General features: G+C 44.7%; 1 protein-coding gene across 1 annotated transcript in view; it reads right to left on the bottom strand.

The window, feature by feature from the left end:
* Nucleotides 1–5,238: 5,238 nt before the first annotated feature.
* slc2a13a (solute carrier family 2 member 13a) overlaps nucleotides 5,239–17,289 on the bottom strand; it is a 46,750-nt gene continuing 34,699 nt past the window's right edge. The window contains exons 5-10 of the mRNA XM_030113811.1: nucleotides 8,991–9,154; nucleotides 8,774–8,894; nucleotides 7,017–7,142; nucleotides 6,810–6,928; nucleotides 6,353–6,505; nucleotides 5,239–5,523 (exon numbers count right to left, since the gene is read on the bottom strand). Coding sequence (XP_029969671.1) covers nucleotides 5,297–5,523; nucleotides 6,353–6,505; nucleotides 6,810–6,928; nucleotides 7,017–7,142; nucleotides 8,774–8,894; nucleotides 8,991–9,154 — 910 coding nt within the window. The 3' untranslated portion in view covers nucleotides 5,239–5,296. The remainder of the gene's footprint in view (nucleotides 5,524–6,352; nucleotides 6,506–6,809; nucleotides 6,929–7,016; nucleotides 7,143–8,773; nucleotides 8,895–8,990; nucleotides 9,155–17,289) is intronic.

Here is a 17,289-nt window from a genome sequence, read left to right as displayed (position 1 = left end):
CCAGTAGTGGAGTCAGCTTTCTCAGACAACAGTGCATCGGACTACCTGCCACCCATAACTGACTCACACAGCCCCTTCTCCTCCACCTCCTCTGCCTCCTCTGGCCAAGGTTGTCTTATGAAATGTTTTCTAGAATAAAGTCTGACGAAATGCTTGCACATAATGTTTTTTTTTTTTTTTAACTTGCATAAGTAAGCCTTGTTGGATCACAAAATAAATCTGATCTCCTCAGGAATATTCCCCCTGCAGCTCAGTCTACAGAAGCAAAGCCAGACCCCGTTATCACACTACTCACCTCCACCCTGGGACAACTCAGGTGTACAGCAAACTCCGGTACTGAAAAGATTCCATCATTTTTCAGAGAATTAAAACACACTATTCGCTCAGTATAGGTGTCTAGTTATCAAATAGTCTTCTTTAAAAAAAAAATTGCATTTCATACTGATATGATACTATGCTTGGATTGAAAACTGATAGTGTCTGGTTCTTACAACTCATTCAGTGCAAACCAGGGTCAGACTGAACAGCCTGCTAACCTCTACACCACTGAACAGAATAGAAAATCGTCAATTGTGACATCCAAAAAAATTAAATAACAGTAATTTAAACTTTAAACTGCCAAAGGACTGTTTTCTGACAAAGTTTTTTTTATATGAGAATGTGAGTGTATTCCTAAAACTGTGCAACCTTCAGTGCTGAATGTGTTTTGTTAGTTTCAGCCTTTTTTGGAGCCCAGAGGGATGACTGGAGCATGGCCCCGTGAATCAAACACACCCTTCTTCCAGCTGCAGACCCCCGCGGTGGCACGGTCCCTCTTTGGAAATCCAGAGCCAGAGTGAGAGAAGGTTACACGTGTAGTGTGTTGTTTTCAATTTCTTTCACCAGTTAGTCATTTAGAATCTCCTGAAATGTGTTTTCACAGTAGGAGTGAGGACAGAGACTATGCAACACATGTCAACGCCTTCTCCGATACGGAGCCCATGTTGGACTTCATCCTGAACCAGTCCGTAACCAAACAGCAAGACGACATCTTCAGGGGCTTCCGTCATGAAGAGTATGAAGGAGAAGGTGAATACTGAGGGAGAGGAATCACAAAAAAGCTCCTTGTATTTTTCTAGTCTTTGCTAAATGTCACATTTTACTCCAGTTTCTCATTTTGAGAGCATGAAACCGAAAATACATCTCACAGACGAAACGTCAACCAGAACTTCAACGCCTCAGTGAGTTCTTGTAATCCAACACTTATCATGAAAAATGTGTTGAATTTCTCATAATGTTGTTTTCTTTCTCCCTGTTAGAATTGTGCCTGCTTCTCAGTGTGTGGGAGCAGAGGTTTGTTTGCTATTTACCACCACACAGTGGTACATTTAGGAATTGCAGTTGAATGAGTATTATTTTAAAGAGGAGACATAACAGAGTTGATATCATTTCATTGGCCTTGATGGGAGTGGATTTATACAGATACTGCTTCAATGTCATGTTTATGTAATTTTTTTTCTTATTATTTTCAGCTCTCCAACTGCACTGACATGAACTTGTGTACGTTTTTAAAACATTTGCAGTTAAATTACCCATTTATTGATCTGCTCAATTTGTAAAAAAATGTTTTGTTTTTTTTATCCCCCAGCATGCATTGGACCGGACGCTGACCACATGAATGACTGTGAACATTTGTCAATTCACTCCTGTCAGGGAGGTTACCTGAGCTCAGATTCAGCCGAGGTAAGTTTGTTTTTCATCCAACATACTGAGATTTTCCACCCGGTTCGTACACCTGTTCTTTCACATTTAATTTAACTGGTGACTCACTGTCAGGATTTTAATTAGGCTTTGATGATCACATGATCTTTCAGCGAACACCTGCCAGAAAACACATCTCCAGTTTATTAACACTTGCTTTAAAAAGGAACTGACACTGTAGTTGCACATTAAAGACCTTTGCTCTGGCATTGTTAAATAGCAATTATGAATTTTCCTCTTTGTGTATTAGGATGAAGAGTGTTGTTGTCCACATGTTCAGGACCAAGCTGCAAATATAAGCAGCACAGACAGTGGATCACTGGGAACTTCAAATCCAAGACACTCCCCGTTCAGCTCTTTGACCTCATTCACAAAACCCAGAGATCAACAAGTTACAAAGAGCATGGCTCATCCAGATCAAGCTCATGGGAAGAAAGACCAACAGACAGAATGCAGCACGGCTCGGATTTTGTCTCCTCGCCCTCTCGGTCAGCCTCAGAGCTCACAGATATGCAAATGCAAGAAAACATCCACTGAAATTCGAGATGCTGAAACCCAAACAGCGCACAGCCCCGCATCCGAGATGTGCAACGCTTCGACTCAGTGCAGCTTTATTACATCCCCCGGGCTGAGCTCGCATCTCCTGCCTGAACCGTGTCCAGCCACAGGGTGGCAGACCGACGCCGCTGCACAGACGAATCCAGTCACTCCTTCAGAAGACAGCAGGGGCGAGGGAAAGCAGACGCCCCGGAGGACTGGTTCCACATCAAGCAGCAGCTTTATCCAGAAATTCAATCCTCCCAACACTGGGAAAGTCATATTACAGGGACCCAAAAATCCATTTCTGCATGATCAGAGCAAAACTAATGGAAGAGGTATAACAATTATGTGAAACATGTCAAGTATCCATATATTAAAAGCTCTGTTACATTTTACTTCTGCTGCTGTGTTTCCTTTGTAGGGAATGGCAGCGTGGAGGGCAGAGATGAGAGCGGCCGAGAAGACAAGAACGACCTCCCTGATGGAGGGACAGAGGAGGTCACATCAGCCTCCAGAGCCAAACACTCGGCGGAGACCGAGACTCTTCGGGAAATCGCTGACATCCTGCTTTTGCTGAAGCAGAGGAAGAAGGACTGACTACCAGGGCGGGTGGAGAAGGCAAACAGGAAGTAAAAGACATAAGTTCTGCGACTGTTCTATTCCAGACTTTTTAAGTTTAAAGCACTAAAGCTCCTTGTTCTTAACGTCTTGATTCCTTCAAATAAAGCCCCAAGGCATGATTCAGATTCATTGGTTTATTTTTTTCACCATATACATAAGATTTCATGAAGATATTCATCTTTATATAATATAAACTCTAGCAAAACATTTACAGCTTGAACAATAATCAAATATACTATACAGCACTCCTTTTTTTCATTTTGTAGTTCTTCTTAAACGTTAGAAACACATAATTGATTCACATAGAAAATAAACCGCAACCGTTTCACCATAAGTACACATCAAACGTCCTCCAGCTGTGGTGGAGGACAGTGTTAACACAGGTGGATGTCAAGGGCCGAACACCACAGCATCCTCCACAAGGTGCAGCCTCAAACAATTACATTGAATATTTGGTCGACACAAGTTCCTTTCACGCAGTCTGTGTTGTGGACACGCTTAATCAGAGTGTGTTTTATCTGTAATAATACTTTCAGTACAAAACTAGTGTGGTTGTCGGACAGTACTTCCCGGACCAAAACAAACGAACAGTTTCAAAAAAGAAAAAAGAAAAAAAGTCGTCACATTTCGAATTATAGTTTCTTGATCAGAAATGACAGAATAGTGTTTTGCAAAGAATTGGTGGTATCTGACTTTTTGTGGCTGTTTCATGGGAATCAGCAGGTCGATTTTGGCCTTTGTGCGCGGATGACGGTTCTCATACAAACTGTGACACATAAATACCAAAATGATCGCAACATTGAATCCAAATAACTCAGAATTTGAATTAATTCATTGTGCCAGAGTATCCGCTGACTTGAGAGGAAATAAATCCTAATGATGGCGATTTTAAATCCATAGACATGGCCATTAGAAACCTGTTCAATAAGGACAGTAGCAGCCATTTTTGTTTTGTTACACAAAGTTGTCTACTCCCCAGTAGATTTTGCTACACAGACACCTACTCTGTATTTAACTACCAAGGTGTAATCTCACACGGTTTTACGATTTTACAGAACAACATAGCCAAATTACGCGAAAGCCTACTCCTCAACTTTGGACACTAGAACCACAGAAATGATATGCTCTGCTATTTGTACATAAGGCTATAGAGGAAGACTAAAATCAAAACATGTCAAATCATAGTTAAAAAAAAAAAAAAAGAAAAACAAAACATTACGTCACACGTGAAAAATTGCACATGTCAAATAAAAGAAAAAAGAAGACGCTGTGCAGACCTACAGGGAATGTGACTGAAAAAAATGGCCATTAGGCACCTTCACAATACACAGGCACTAATATTATCAAGTTCAAATAGAATAAAATACTCCAAAATGTCAATCATAAAACTAGGGTTTTTTTTCTTTTATTACTTTACAGCTACAGGTCAGACACACTGGGTTGCTTTTTGCCGGACGCCACATATACAGCCTATCCAGAGTTAAGTACGAGAAATGGGTCATGATGTGCACGTTTGTAACACTGGCTCATTGTGGAGGTGCTTTATTATCAGTATTATACTAAAACCACCTTGTTAGACGAATGTATGCAGCAGAATTGGTCTTAAACCACATAGAAAAAAAAAACCCAAATGCATTTCAACAAATAAATAAATAAACCTATAGTCCTTTCAGTGAGTTTGTTGTGACGGTAGGAATATACTCTGCATCTCTGCTGATTGCTTCTCATAAAAATATCACGAGTGACCACGAGCCGAGGACCAGACTGTGTGCTGTGCTGCACAACCCAAAAAACACTGAACTCTCCCCTGTGTCATGAAAAAGGCATAATGGTTCTCTCAGTCAACAAGTACTGGACTGATGTTGAGTAAAGTATAAATTACTGGTTGCAAACTGAGATTTAAAATTATCAATACTGAATCTTTATCAGGAAAATAAGACTGACATGACGCTTTGGGAAAGTTTCTATGCTATATAGACAATCCTGAAATTCATGGAGATCAATCCCCCATTGCGTTTTCTTAAACAATCATGCTTCCTAGGCAAGATCCCAGACTTATGGAATGAAATGTTTGTGGGAAAGTTGGAGAATTCATCTGCCGACTGAGGCAAGTCTGACACCACATCGGACGTCTGTTCACTTTCAATTCAGAGAAAAAATGCTAAAAGTTAAACATTCACACTCTTGCTGAAGTATTTTTGTAGATTGGGGTTTTCCTGAATTGGCTGACTTGAAAGTGAACTGACTCCTTGAACTGACCAAAGCAAAATGTCTTAAATTATAGATCTCAGCTTTAATGCGAGGGGAACCGGTCGCGCTCCAGATCACCGTGAACGTTTCAGTAACAGCGGAATCGAAACACCCTGAAGGAGGTCGTCAAAGCTCCAGCTCTGGCCTAGTCCACGTCCGACGCGTCGTTGTCTGACAGGTGGTAGTTTGAACCTTTGACCCGGATGTATTCGACCTGCCGGCCCTCGTCCGAATCCGTCGCGCCGCAGGAGCAAAGCTGGTTCTCGAACAACGCCTCGATCTCCTCCAGGCGCCGGCCCTTGGTTTCCGGCAGGCAGCCGTAGATGAAGGCGAATCCCATCAAGGCCAGGCTGGAGTAGAGGAAGAACGCTCCTGGAAGCACAGCGACGGAGAACGCACGGTCACCAAGGACGCCCGCCCACGGAGGAACAATGCCACAACTCTCCTCTTATAAATAACTTCGCCTGTTTTCATCCGCCGCCGAGAAAAGAAGTGCTTTTAGCGACAGCGGATCCCGCGGACGGCTGAGCGTGGACGAGGGCTGCCCACGCTCCGTCGAGGAGACGGAAGATGAAAATATTTAACAAAACGGATATATCACTTCTAAGAGTGTCACTCGCCGTGTGGTAAGCGTGGAGTACGAGGAGCACGCCCCTGCCGAAGTGCCAGAGCGGCGGGGGTTGAAGGGAAGACAGACGACTGCATAACACGACGCTAACACACGGGGAAATACGCATTCGCACAGCGACGGAGGTTTAATGGGATTTCCTGGCCTCTGTGGTCTCCATTTTCTCCTTGTCGAAGCACAGTGACATTTCTAAGTTATAGCTTACATGTTGCTAAGCTAAAGATCATTTCTATGACAACACCGCTGTGGGTATCATGACTGCTATGAACCGGATGATTGTGCGAACGACTCCGATTGATTATTAACCCGCTGCATCTCAGGACGCCTCCGCAATTATCCCCGATGGATCGATCCGCAGCCCCACCAAAGGTCAGTTCCTTCCTGTCTGCGCAGGAGCCTGCTGCCGGCTGACAGGAGAGGGTTAGACACCGACAATGCTTCAGGGCCACGGCCAGCTGGTACCTCCTCACTGGCCTTGACGTCAGAGGGCAGATGCATCATGTGTCGAGTCAAGAATAACTGGACTGAAGGAAGACTTGTGTAAAAAGCACTCTGTCGGACAGAGACACTAACCATAGTAGGTGAAGTACTGCGCCAGGTGGAGGAAGGTGAGGGACACCAGGATGTTGAAGGTCCAGTTGACGCCGGCAGCGTAGGCGTTCCCCGTGCTCCTCGCCCACAGAGGGTAGATCTCAGAGTTTATGGTCCATGGCATTGGACCCATGCCTGAGAGAGAGAACGGGAGAATGAGCTGTGAGCTTTGTGGCTTCCGAAGATTTCTCCCAGCCCCGATCTTGCCTTGCGTCTTGTCGACATGTGAGTGAGGATTTTGTTTGTTCAGCTCGGACAGATCTGCAATTCGAAGTCTAAAGGAGTTAAACACCAGAAAAGTGGCGAGCCAGGGTGAAGCGGGATTAGGCCGAATCCCCACAGTCTCGGTGAACACGGCCAGACAAGAAGATGACCCTGGCATACAAACCAGTTCCGAGGCAGTGAGGAGTGGAAACAGCCTTTGTGTTTTTCCTCTTACCTGGAGCAAACGCAGCCAGGTAGAGCACCAGACCCAGCAGGACCAGCCAGGAGTAGGAGGTGGGGCAGTAGTTGTAGGCCCAGTAGGTCTGCTCGTTCATCAGGGTGGAGTTGGAACACCTGGAGGAGCGACACGCAAGGTGGATTTCCTGCTCCGGCGCCGCCTGTGCGTGCACGGCACACACGCTGGCCGAGCATCCGGACTCACCTGCCCCACGCCGCATGCTCGGTAGAGGCCTTATTGACTGGAACGCAGGAGGAGGCCAGGAGCGCCGAGCCGTTCTCCCGGTAGCAGAAACCACAGCCGGGGTCCAGCATGCACAGCTCGCACAGCCTGCACGGCACAGCAACATCAAGTTCCTCACTCAGCTTCCATTACCGACTCTCTGACAGGTGGAACTTTCACAAGGACACACACGCTCTGTTCTTCCCCTGCTTTCTCATCGGGTTTGAATACATAATTATCAAAGCCACAAGATTTTTCTATTGATCAACAATGAGAGAAATCGGCATCCTGCTTCATGCACAAGTTCACGGACGGTGAGGCGGGACGTCCAGCCGGGCCCTCTGGACGCCGCCGCGGTCGCCGAGGGGATGTGTGGGCTCACACGGAGCGGAGTGAACTCAATGAAGCCATTCCAGTGTGGTGAAAGCACTCATCTCTTCAAATTACACCCCTTATTTGTGTGTGTGTGTACGTGCTGCGATAGTGTGTGGGTGCCGGGCGCCGAGTCCATTAGGCGCTGTTTGTCGTTATGATGAAAGACCGTGGTTGCGCCGGAGTTTCATCTTGTGTGTGTGCGTAAGTGAGAATAAATTGGGACATGGAGCATCTGATCTGTGTCTCCCAGCTCACTCAGGTTCACCCTCTCTCTCTCTCTCTCTTTCTCTCTCTCTCTCTGTTTGTCTTTTGTTGCTAACGGAAACAATGAAAAGTATCATAAAAGTCACACACAGGCGGACAATATTTACTCAGTTATTTCCGCGATAACTGTTTGTTTCACCAGTTAAATAGTAAACCAGGCAGAGGCAAAAGGGTGAGCACAAGGGCAAGCGTGGTGTGTATGACTCAGGTTAAGTGGAAAGATGTGCATTTGATAGGCAAGCAGAGGAGAAACAGAAAGCGTAAAGAGGAAGACGAAGGTATACTTAAGGTCAAACAGAGATAATTCTGAAAAATAACAACTTGAGATGAATGCATTAATAACATTTAATTAAGAATAAAACTGATTACATGAGGCATAACTTATTATTCACGAGATAGAATTGAAATATAAAGAAAACTGTAAGAGCTCAGTAAGACAAGGTGGTAGTTTGGTTGTGGTGAAAGTAAAGTAATCCCATTTCAAAGGTCAGCCTCTAAAACAAAGCTGACTTGTGGGTGTTGTGAAGTGGGAGCACCAGAGTTATGTAATGCTGAAAAGGTGACGTGCGGATTAACTGCTAATTGTTCACAAGAGGCTTGTAGTCCGGCTGCCGGTGCGAAAACCCTGAAATCTGTTTTAACGTAAATGTGTGAAAAACTGCAAGAAACTCTGCAGTTTCAAGTCCTTTTCGGCTGGTTTTATCCTCTGAAGATGCTCCGGACTGACACGCTGACACGGCAAAAACACTTTTCCCGAAGAACAGAAGTGCTCTAAGGTGGACCGTCGTTTTCTCATTCTGCATCGCTTCTTTTAAAAACTTTCGCTCTCCACTCCATTACTGCGTCTGCGGAAGCTTTATTAGCAAATGATGATTTTGCAGTCTGTGGCTTTTATCCGCACCTCTTCAGAAAACCATTAAAAAGTGAGTAATGGCCCTTCTCACCCCACAGAGGACACTGCATCTTCAGTGTAAAGCTGTGTTTGGACTGATCGTCAAACAAAGACTTGCACTTCTCACCTACCGAGTGGTTAATTGCGGCTTTTTATTAAGACTGTTAACTTAACAGACACGATAAACGGCTTTTATATGTTTACTCACTGGTACTTGGCGCAGGTGGAGTTGGTGGTTGCAGGGTCCAGGGGGTGAAAGGTCACAGGTGGGCTGTGCTGGGCCGATATCAGAAAACCGACGGCCAAGAGACTCAAGCTCACACACGTACCTGTTGAAAACAAGAATGAAAACACATCGTGAGCAAAAAAAACAAATGCTGATGCTGCTAACTGAACTCCTTCCTCCCTTCCTTCCTCTGTCCCACCTATCATGCTGCCCAGCGTGAGCTTCCGGCGGCCCACTCTCTCCACCAGCCACACCCCCAGGAGGGTGAACAGGAAGTTGGTGAAGGTGGTGAGGCCCGCCAGCCAGATCGCCAGCCGGTCGTCCCGCACGCCGGACATCTGCAGGATGGTGGCGCTGTAGTACCTGAGTCACGCGGAACAATAATCACATTCAAACCATTCCATGTTCCAATGAATACGTAGAGACAAGTCAAGAAAGTCATCGATTTAACGGGAAAACACTTTACCTTCAATCTCCGTCTCTCCACTCGAGGAGTAGCCTCTCATCCACACAATTAGTGATTGACTATAAATAGACGAGCACCTCTCAATTTCCCCGCTTCTTCCTCTTATACAACGTAATTGTGCTTGTATATCTGGCGCCGTGCTGCAACATGCAGGCAGATTACCTCCAATTATCACCAACAAGGCTCTGAACAGGCCGTGGTCAACAATACAGACACCTGCACGGAGGGGATTTCCAAGTTCACCTCTAACACACTGTCAGAAACGGGGATAATATGAGCCGGTGATGTGCACAATATGATGACTCATTTTCAGTGAGAATATGCATTATGTGCAAAGAAGGTAAAAGTGAAAGAAAAAGACAAAATGAAAAGTTTTCCATCAGTATCTGCTTCTCTACCTGCATCGACAACAACAACAAAAAAATTAGCATTCAGTGTTTTATCTCTTCTAAAGCATCATCATTTCTTCCCCGTGCTCGCTTTCAAAACAAAGACATTCAATTGAGGGATTTGCATAATAAAACGGAACTCTCCAGTCAGACAGAACGAGAGCAGAAACGGAAATGAGACGCTGTGAAACTCTAGAAACACACAGATGTACGGCGAGCGTGAGAAGATAAGGGCCGGAGATCGCCTCAATAGTAATCTTCAAACTTCAACGTGCACCAGAAAGTGCCTGAGCCTGACAGATACACACACACACACACACACACACGCATTTCTCCATGCACGAGATCAGGGTTGGTTTTGGAGCAGCAGCAGGAGCAAAAGTACTATTTCTGCTCTCAGCAGTGCAGCCCGCTGTGCTCCATCTCCAGACCTGCATCTCACTGATTACAGCACACACACACACTCACACACTCACACACACACACACACACACACACAATGTTCTGACTACAAAAACAACGGCCAATAACAGCCTGTACAAACGCTATTGTATTTCTTGATGCCCAGAGTACCATAAAGGTATGAAATGGTCATTGCATTTCTGAAGGAGTAAACTTTAAAAGCACCCGACGGGAGCTCAGATGGCAAACGGGAGCGAGCCGGCTGGTTCTTCGCTCCCCGACTATCAATCTAATGCAGTCTTAGTTTACAAATGGATTTTTTTTTTTTTTACTATGATTACGATTTTGTTGCACCTTCTCCACTTGTAAACCTGCAAAGAGTCACAATATGTTTCTCACCCTGTCATCTTGCAGCATTTTAAGAAAAATAGCTCATTTCAAAACCGAACCTTCGTGCCAGAAATCAATGTGTGAAAAAGCGGCCACGATTATTTCACAGCAGGCTCAGCAGTGTCACTTAAATTCCCCCCTAAAGGAGAATACATCATCTTAAAGGGTGCACACAGAACGCCGTGGCACAGAAAGTGCTCTGTATTTATTTTAAAGCATCATTAAAAATCTCTGGAAAGGCACATTGTTCAAGTCAGTTTTATTTTTATGTGCATGCTGGGGATGGAAAGTGACTTTTGTGACTATTTTTCATCACATTTCTTGCAAACTTATAAAGCTGGCAATCACAGAATGCATTAATCAACAGTTCCAGCAAAAACTGATTAGAGAATCCTCAAAATAGACGATTTGTTTTAACCTGAAAATACAAAAAAAATAAATCATACCTTAAATAATAATACATATAGAGTGTGGGGAAGTCCAATCCAGTATATGAGCTGTGAAATTATTCCACATGACAGCAGCACTGCATTGAGAAATGCTTCCTAGTTAATGTTTTCCAGCTACAAATCATGAAATATGTGTGAATTTTTTGAGTTTGCTTCCTAACACATTGTATTATAAATGACTAATGGTGTTTACTTTAGAAAAGGTAAAAGACCCAAGGTTGAAATTGCTCATTTTCTGCAGTACAATAGGTTCAGAAGCCCCTTCCCTTCCTTTATCAATTTGACACATTTGCAATATAAATGCAAAAAAAAAAATGCCTTTTTATCACATAGAAATGCAAAAGCTGCAACTTCCTTTCTCGCAGGAGCTTATCACCACAATATTACTGACATACTTTGTGTTTTGTGTTCCATCTGCAGTGCTGCCAGTTTGATTATTTCTGCAAATGCGGCTGATTGAAAGTGACATCTCTGACGCTGAAACATGGACTCATCACCGACTACTGGCAGGATATTCCACCCAGGACATGAATTAAACTATTCTCCCAGGGGCTTTCCTGAGTACAGAAAGTGTCACGTTTAAATTGATATATTTATTTTAACCATTCATGCATTCCAACTTAATCTATGAACAGCCTCGCCAGCCTTTGAGAAACATCCAGCAGCAGGAGGGAAAATAGAAAGGGCCAGTCAGTGAGTAGCCATAATTCTGCACCGAAGGGAAACTCCTGGCTTTAATAAGAGGCTGCCAGCTGGATTTTGCTCCAATTACCTGCAACCCGAGAAGCTGCAGTGCAAAAAACCTCAAAGTCGGAATGACCACACAAAGAAATGAACGAGAATGAGAAAAGCAGAAGACGCCATGATGAAATATTTATAAAGAAATAGTTGATAAAAAACAAGCAGGAAGCTCTTCCGGGAGGTAAAAGTAGAGCTATGAAGTTGCATTAAGGACAAGGATGGCCATGAGCCACAGCTGTTTCCAGTTGGTGTCCTTCACGACACTGTGTAGATGATAAATCCATATTCTCAGTGTACATACATAACAAGCTTTTCTATAAATAAATACTCAATTCTTGGTTAGATTACTGTATTCATGCCCTAAAGGCCCATCCGGAGACAGAACTGGTGAAAGCAAAGACAGAGAAAAGTGTAAAAGTAAGGAGAAAAAGCAAAAGGAAAACAGGTGATAGTGCGTTTCCTCTGGGATGGAAGCAAATGGGTTTAAAAGACAATGCAACGCAAAGATGCAGAAAAATGTGTTAAGTTTATCATACGACAGACTTCACCACACAGATTTCATGAACTTGGGTAACTCTGGCTGCACAACGTCGCTCTTCGCTGCATCAGATCCTGTTGAAGTTCTACTGGTTATTAGCAGCTGCAGCATCGCTGGCAGCAGTCACAGCGAGTCGTGGTGATGTTCATGTTTCTGAACCGTTTAAAAGACGAACTCCAGAATATTCATCTGTTGTTTAGAGAAGGACAAAATCACTGTCTTTCAGGGTGCAGATGAGAAAATCTTCTCAATTACAATATTTTACAGGCAAAGCCAAACGACCACTAACGATTTGTTTTCTGTAAAGATAAAACTGTCAACAATGACGCCAAACTCTCACAGAGAAGAGATCCATCTTTTTTTTTTTCTTTTCAGGCCATCAAACAATTTTATTTTGTGGAAAACGAGTAATTAATTCTGAGAATAAAGGCTGATACCCAGAGCCATTTGTAGCCAAGAGCCTGAAGAAAAAGCCGTCTTATCCAGTTTGCTATCATTATTCGCAGCCAGTAACGATACGAGCAAAGGTTAGAGCTCTGCTAATATTCTATAATCACCTGATTATGGCAAAGTCATTTTAATGCGATTATGTCTCCGTGTTGCATCGTGCAAACACAAACTGGAAGCAGCACGAGCGCTGGCAGCCAGTTAAGACAAACAAACACACACACACACACGCACACACACACACACACACACACACACACACACACACACACACACACACACACACATGCACACGCGTCCCCCCGGTTTTTACATAAGAGACCCTGTGGAGCGCCGGTGCAAAGAAAACAAGGGAAGGTGTGATCTGGCCCTGACCCCAGTCTGAAAATGGAAACACGGATCCACACTGCTGTCATGGTTCGATTCCAAACCTCTCAGTCAGCACGTTAAAGGAGAGTGACAACACACACACACACACACACACATACACACACACACTTGTGCAGATAGACAGATGCTGCAGGAAGCAGAGAAATAAGTGAAACATAGCAAGGAGGCGGAGACAGAGACAGCCCCGGGGAGCAAACGGGTGAAGGAGAGAGTGGCAGGTGGAGGGAAGAAGACACACACACACACACACACACACACACACACACACACACACACACACACACACACCGACTAATTTCACACTTACTTTTATGCATCTATTTCAGTTCTTCCACCATATTTCACCACCCTGTCAGGGAGTCATTTACACATATCACGTGCTAAAATTGAAAGAGTAAACCGAGCCTCTAACAATGTAGTCGAGTCAAAAATGTCTGGTCTGTTGCTGTCAGTGAAACGAGAAACATCCTGAAGAAACAGGAGATGACAGTGTGAATGGAAACAGGCTCGGCCGCTGTGTCTTGACTCCTGCTGGACCAGTCCTGACCGCTCCTCGTCCATTCAGCGAGGCTGTCGGTGGACGACGCCTCTGAGGCACGGCTGACATTTTCTGAGACGTTACAGGACAGTCTTGGCTGATTTTTAGGAGTGCGTACCATGTGGGCTTAAAGGACAACACTGATGGTTGAATTCAACATGTCTTATCATTCGATTCGATTTCTACAAACAAATTTTCATGACGTAAATCTACAGTCATGAGGCAACAGTCAACAACATTGAGCACACACAGAAAAATGTGTGTGCTCTTAAATTATATTAAGCCGTGTTGTTGATTCCCAGATGCAGACAAATCAGTCATTCCGATGGTTTCCTGCAGGTTCTGTCCCTCCACTTTGCACTGAGCGAAGTGGAAACTAAAAGCCTTGTTGCTCCCTGGCAGAAAGCCATCAGATCCTCAGCAGGTGGTAATTCACATACATTCACATCATGACTGGAAGAGTGTATTAAATCGTGAAAAACGTGAGACGCGGCCGCTTTTCCTGACACTTTAATTTGCGTTTTCACGATAATGTGCTGAATCTCACAGTGTGTGCACTTCTGATGTCGGAGAGGCAACTCCGGTTTACCTCCGTGTGGAGCCTGCATGTTCTGCCTGTGCTTGTTTGGATGTGTGTGACGAGAGACGGCAGAGGTTATTTTCCTTGGGCGAGAACACGCTAACAGACTGCTCCTTATTGACAGAGCGCTGATCTAATTATGGAACCTAATAGTATGGATTTCAAGGCAGTTGAAGGCAGAGGAAAGGGTCAACTGTAAGGCAGCAGTCAAGTAGGAAGATGGAGAGCGTGTGTGTGTGTGTGTGTGTGTGTGTGTGTGTGTGTGTGTGTGTGTGTGTAAGAGATGAGGTGTTACAGCAAACAGGAGGAGGCATGAGAAAGAAAGAAGAGCAGGAAGTAAGTGAGAAAAGGACTGAAAGGCGAGAAAAAGAATGAATGAGGGGAAAAAAAGACAAGGAAACATGTGGGTGTGAAGACATAAACAAGTGGACAGGCAGGACGACAGAGAGAGAGAGAGAGAGAGAGAGAGAGAGAGAGAGAGAGAGAGAGAGAGAGAGAGAGAGAGAGAGGAGGGAGGAACAGAAATGCTCCGGGGAACTGGCCTATTTTTCAAACAAATGCATACGAACACTCTGCGTCACAGCGACGCTCCGGAACAGAGGAGTCTCGGTCCAAACCGGCGCGCTGCAGATTGTGAACACACACACACAGACACAGACACACACACACACGCACACACACACACACACACACACTTGCGAGTCTGCACCTTCTACCTGGTTCCGTGCGGGCTTGCGGCGGCGTGTTGACAGCGCCGACCTTTGGGTGACTCGGAGTGATGGCGAGCTATCATGGCTGATTAGGCGCACCCTACACTTCTATCGAACCCGCCGCTGCAGGGGGGGAGGAAAGGTGCGACGTTTAATAACTGTGAATAAAGGTCAGTCAGAAGAATGAAAATGTATATCCGTACAGTGTTTAGGGAGGTGACAGTTTTTTAGAGAAGTTCTGGTTTAATGATCAGTGAATTTGGAAGTCTGATCTAAGTCTCACCAGAGAAGTGAACAAAGTCTTTATTAAAACACACTTTTACACAGCAACAATAGCTGCAGGCTGCACATAAAGACAGAGTACTTATGTCAAATTAAGTTTTTACCTCCAACGAAAGGAGTCAAAACAAACGTCCATGTCCTGTGAAGCGGGACTCATCCTCCCGGAGCTTACAAACCTTTCCTCTAAGATTACTATATAGTGTGAGAGCAGATCCTCTTAATTAACTGCTGCTGACAGAAGCTGCCATTTAAAGCGCAGTCCTGCTGATCGGAAGACAGTGTGCTGCTTTTCTACGCTTGAAATCACACCGCAATTCATTTTGAACGCTTCCAAGCGAAACGCTGCGATTGCGCATTCGCACCGTGTTCTTCTGCACATGTGCAGGTAAAAACCAGCAGAAACACCTGTCAGTCAGATGCTAAATTCTGCTTTTGTACGATGTGTGGATTTCTGGATCACATAAAAGTGCAATGGTGTATTGTTCATCCTGTGAATGACGGTGTACTGGCGGAACAGGCATCGCCGTGCTGTGAGGAGCGTGTCAGCCTGCTGCGTTTCTCTACGTGTTTGATTGGAGGGAAAATTACAATATTTCTCATTAAGGAGGGTCTGGCCGCGAATCCGTGGGAGACCGTGGAAGAGGCTGGCGTGATTAAGCAGCTCATGAATGCTTGACAACATAGAAACACGTACAGCACGCCGAGGGGGGGGGGGGGGGGGAAATCTCGTTTTATTCTGGGATTGTGTCGTGTGAAAAAAAAAACAAAAAACACAAGTCCAGGACAGAACGTGTGCTCCGCCAGCAGAGTGGACACGTAGAAACTGGGTTTTCGTGACATTTCCAACATGACATTTGTCCGTGGGACCATCTGTGAGAGCCAACTGGCCTGCGTCAACAATGTGATGAAACAAACTGGCCACTGAGAGGCTTCGCATGCTACATATCCATATATCAGCTCCAGTCAGGCACACTGTTCGGATTTTAAAAAGAATGGATGAATAAATTAATTCAGTTAGCTCACCAGCTGTACCTTGGTAAGAAATAACACAACTTGTTGTATTTTCCAACAAATAAACAACGTCTATGTACATAAATGTTTTAAATATCCTGTTAGATTAAGAACAGAAAATTTATTGTTGTGTACATTTTAATGCCCGAGCTTTTAATCAGGAACTCTAAAGTAGCACTGCGACGGTAATTTCCTTTTCACACTTTGTCATCTGCTGGATGTGTAAAGAGCTTTTTTGCTTCTACAGTAAGCGTGCATTAGCCGCAGCTCTGCTCGGCTGTGCAGACACGATACGACTTCTCAGGAACTGTAAGAGTCTTTTCAGACGACCTGTTACACAACGAACTGAAGAAATGCTTCTTTTTTCTTTTTTTTTTTTTTTTACCCGGCTCAGTATTTCTTATTCGTCTTTCTCTGTCTGCTCTTGTAAATCCATCTTCGCCTCCTTCACCTGTCATCTGCCTTGATCCCCCCTTCGTCCCCCCAATAGCTCATCATAGTCACTGTCGTCGTCTCCTCTTCTGTTTCACTCGTTTCCTTTTTCCCTCTGCTCTTCGGCCCGATCCATCTTCTGTCCCCCACTGCTCTGTCAACACACACACATTCACACACACACGAGCTTCCACCAGTCCACGGTGACCTTTCCATGTGAGATTATATGGCTAATTGAATCAAAATGATCCAAACGGCTAATGGGAAAGGATGATATCTAATTTGACCCACTGCTGGATCACATTATTCCACCAACAGAGGCCGGCTTTCGAAAGGAAAAGAAACTCAATGGCAGTGGACGTCCAGTGTAATCCATGTAATCCACGCGGACAAACATCCATCCCTTCGTCTACTGGCAGACGGCGGAGCGGGGAATTCATTCGCACGCAGGCAGAAAAACAAACAGACCGGACACACCTCCTGACACAACTCCTTTTTTCCACCGAGATGTGTTATTGACAAATGCATCTCTCATCACACAGCCTTCTCCGGTGTGTCAGTGTGTGTGTGTGTGTGTGTGTGTGATATGAAGGGACAGGGAGGTTATTCCTATAATAACCGCAGTCCAGAGAGAGGCCAGCTGACACACAGGTTCAAATCAACCTGCTGCAAAAATAGCGTCGACTGCCCGACGGTGTGCATGCGCTCACATTCCATGTTCCTTTGCCTTCGC

This window comes from Salarias fasciatus, chromosome 17 (genome assembly GCF_902148845.1).
Source record: "Salarias fasciatus chromosome 17, fSalaFa1.1, whole genome shotgun sequence".
In the NCBI taxonomy this organism is placed as follows: Eukaryota; Metazoa; Chordata; class Actinopteri; order Blenniiformes; family Blenniidae; genus Salarias; species Salarias fasciatus.
This window is presented reverse-complemented; position numbering and strand designations above follow the sequence as displayed.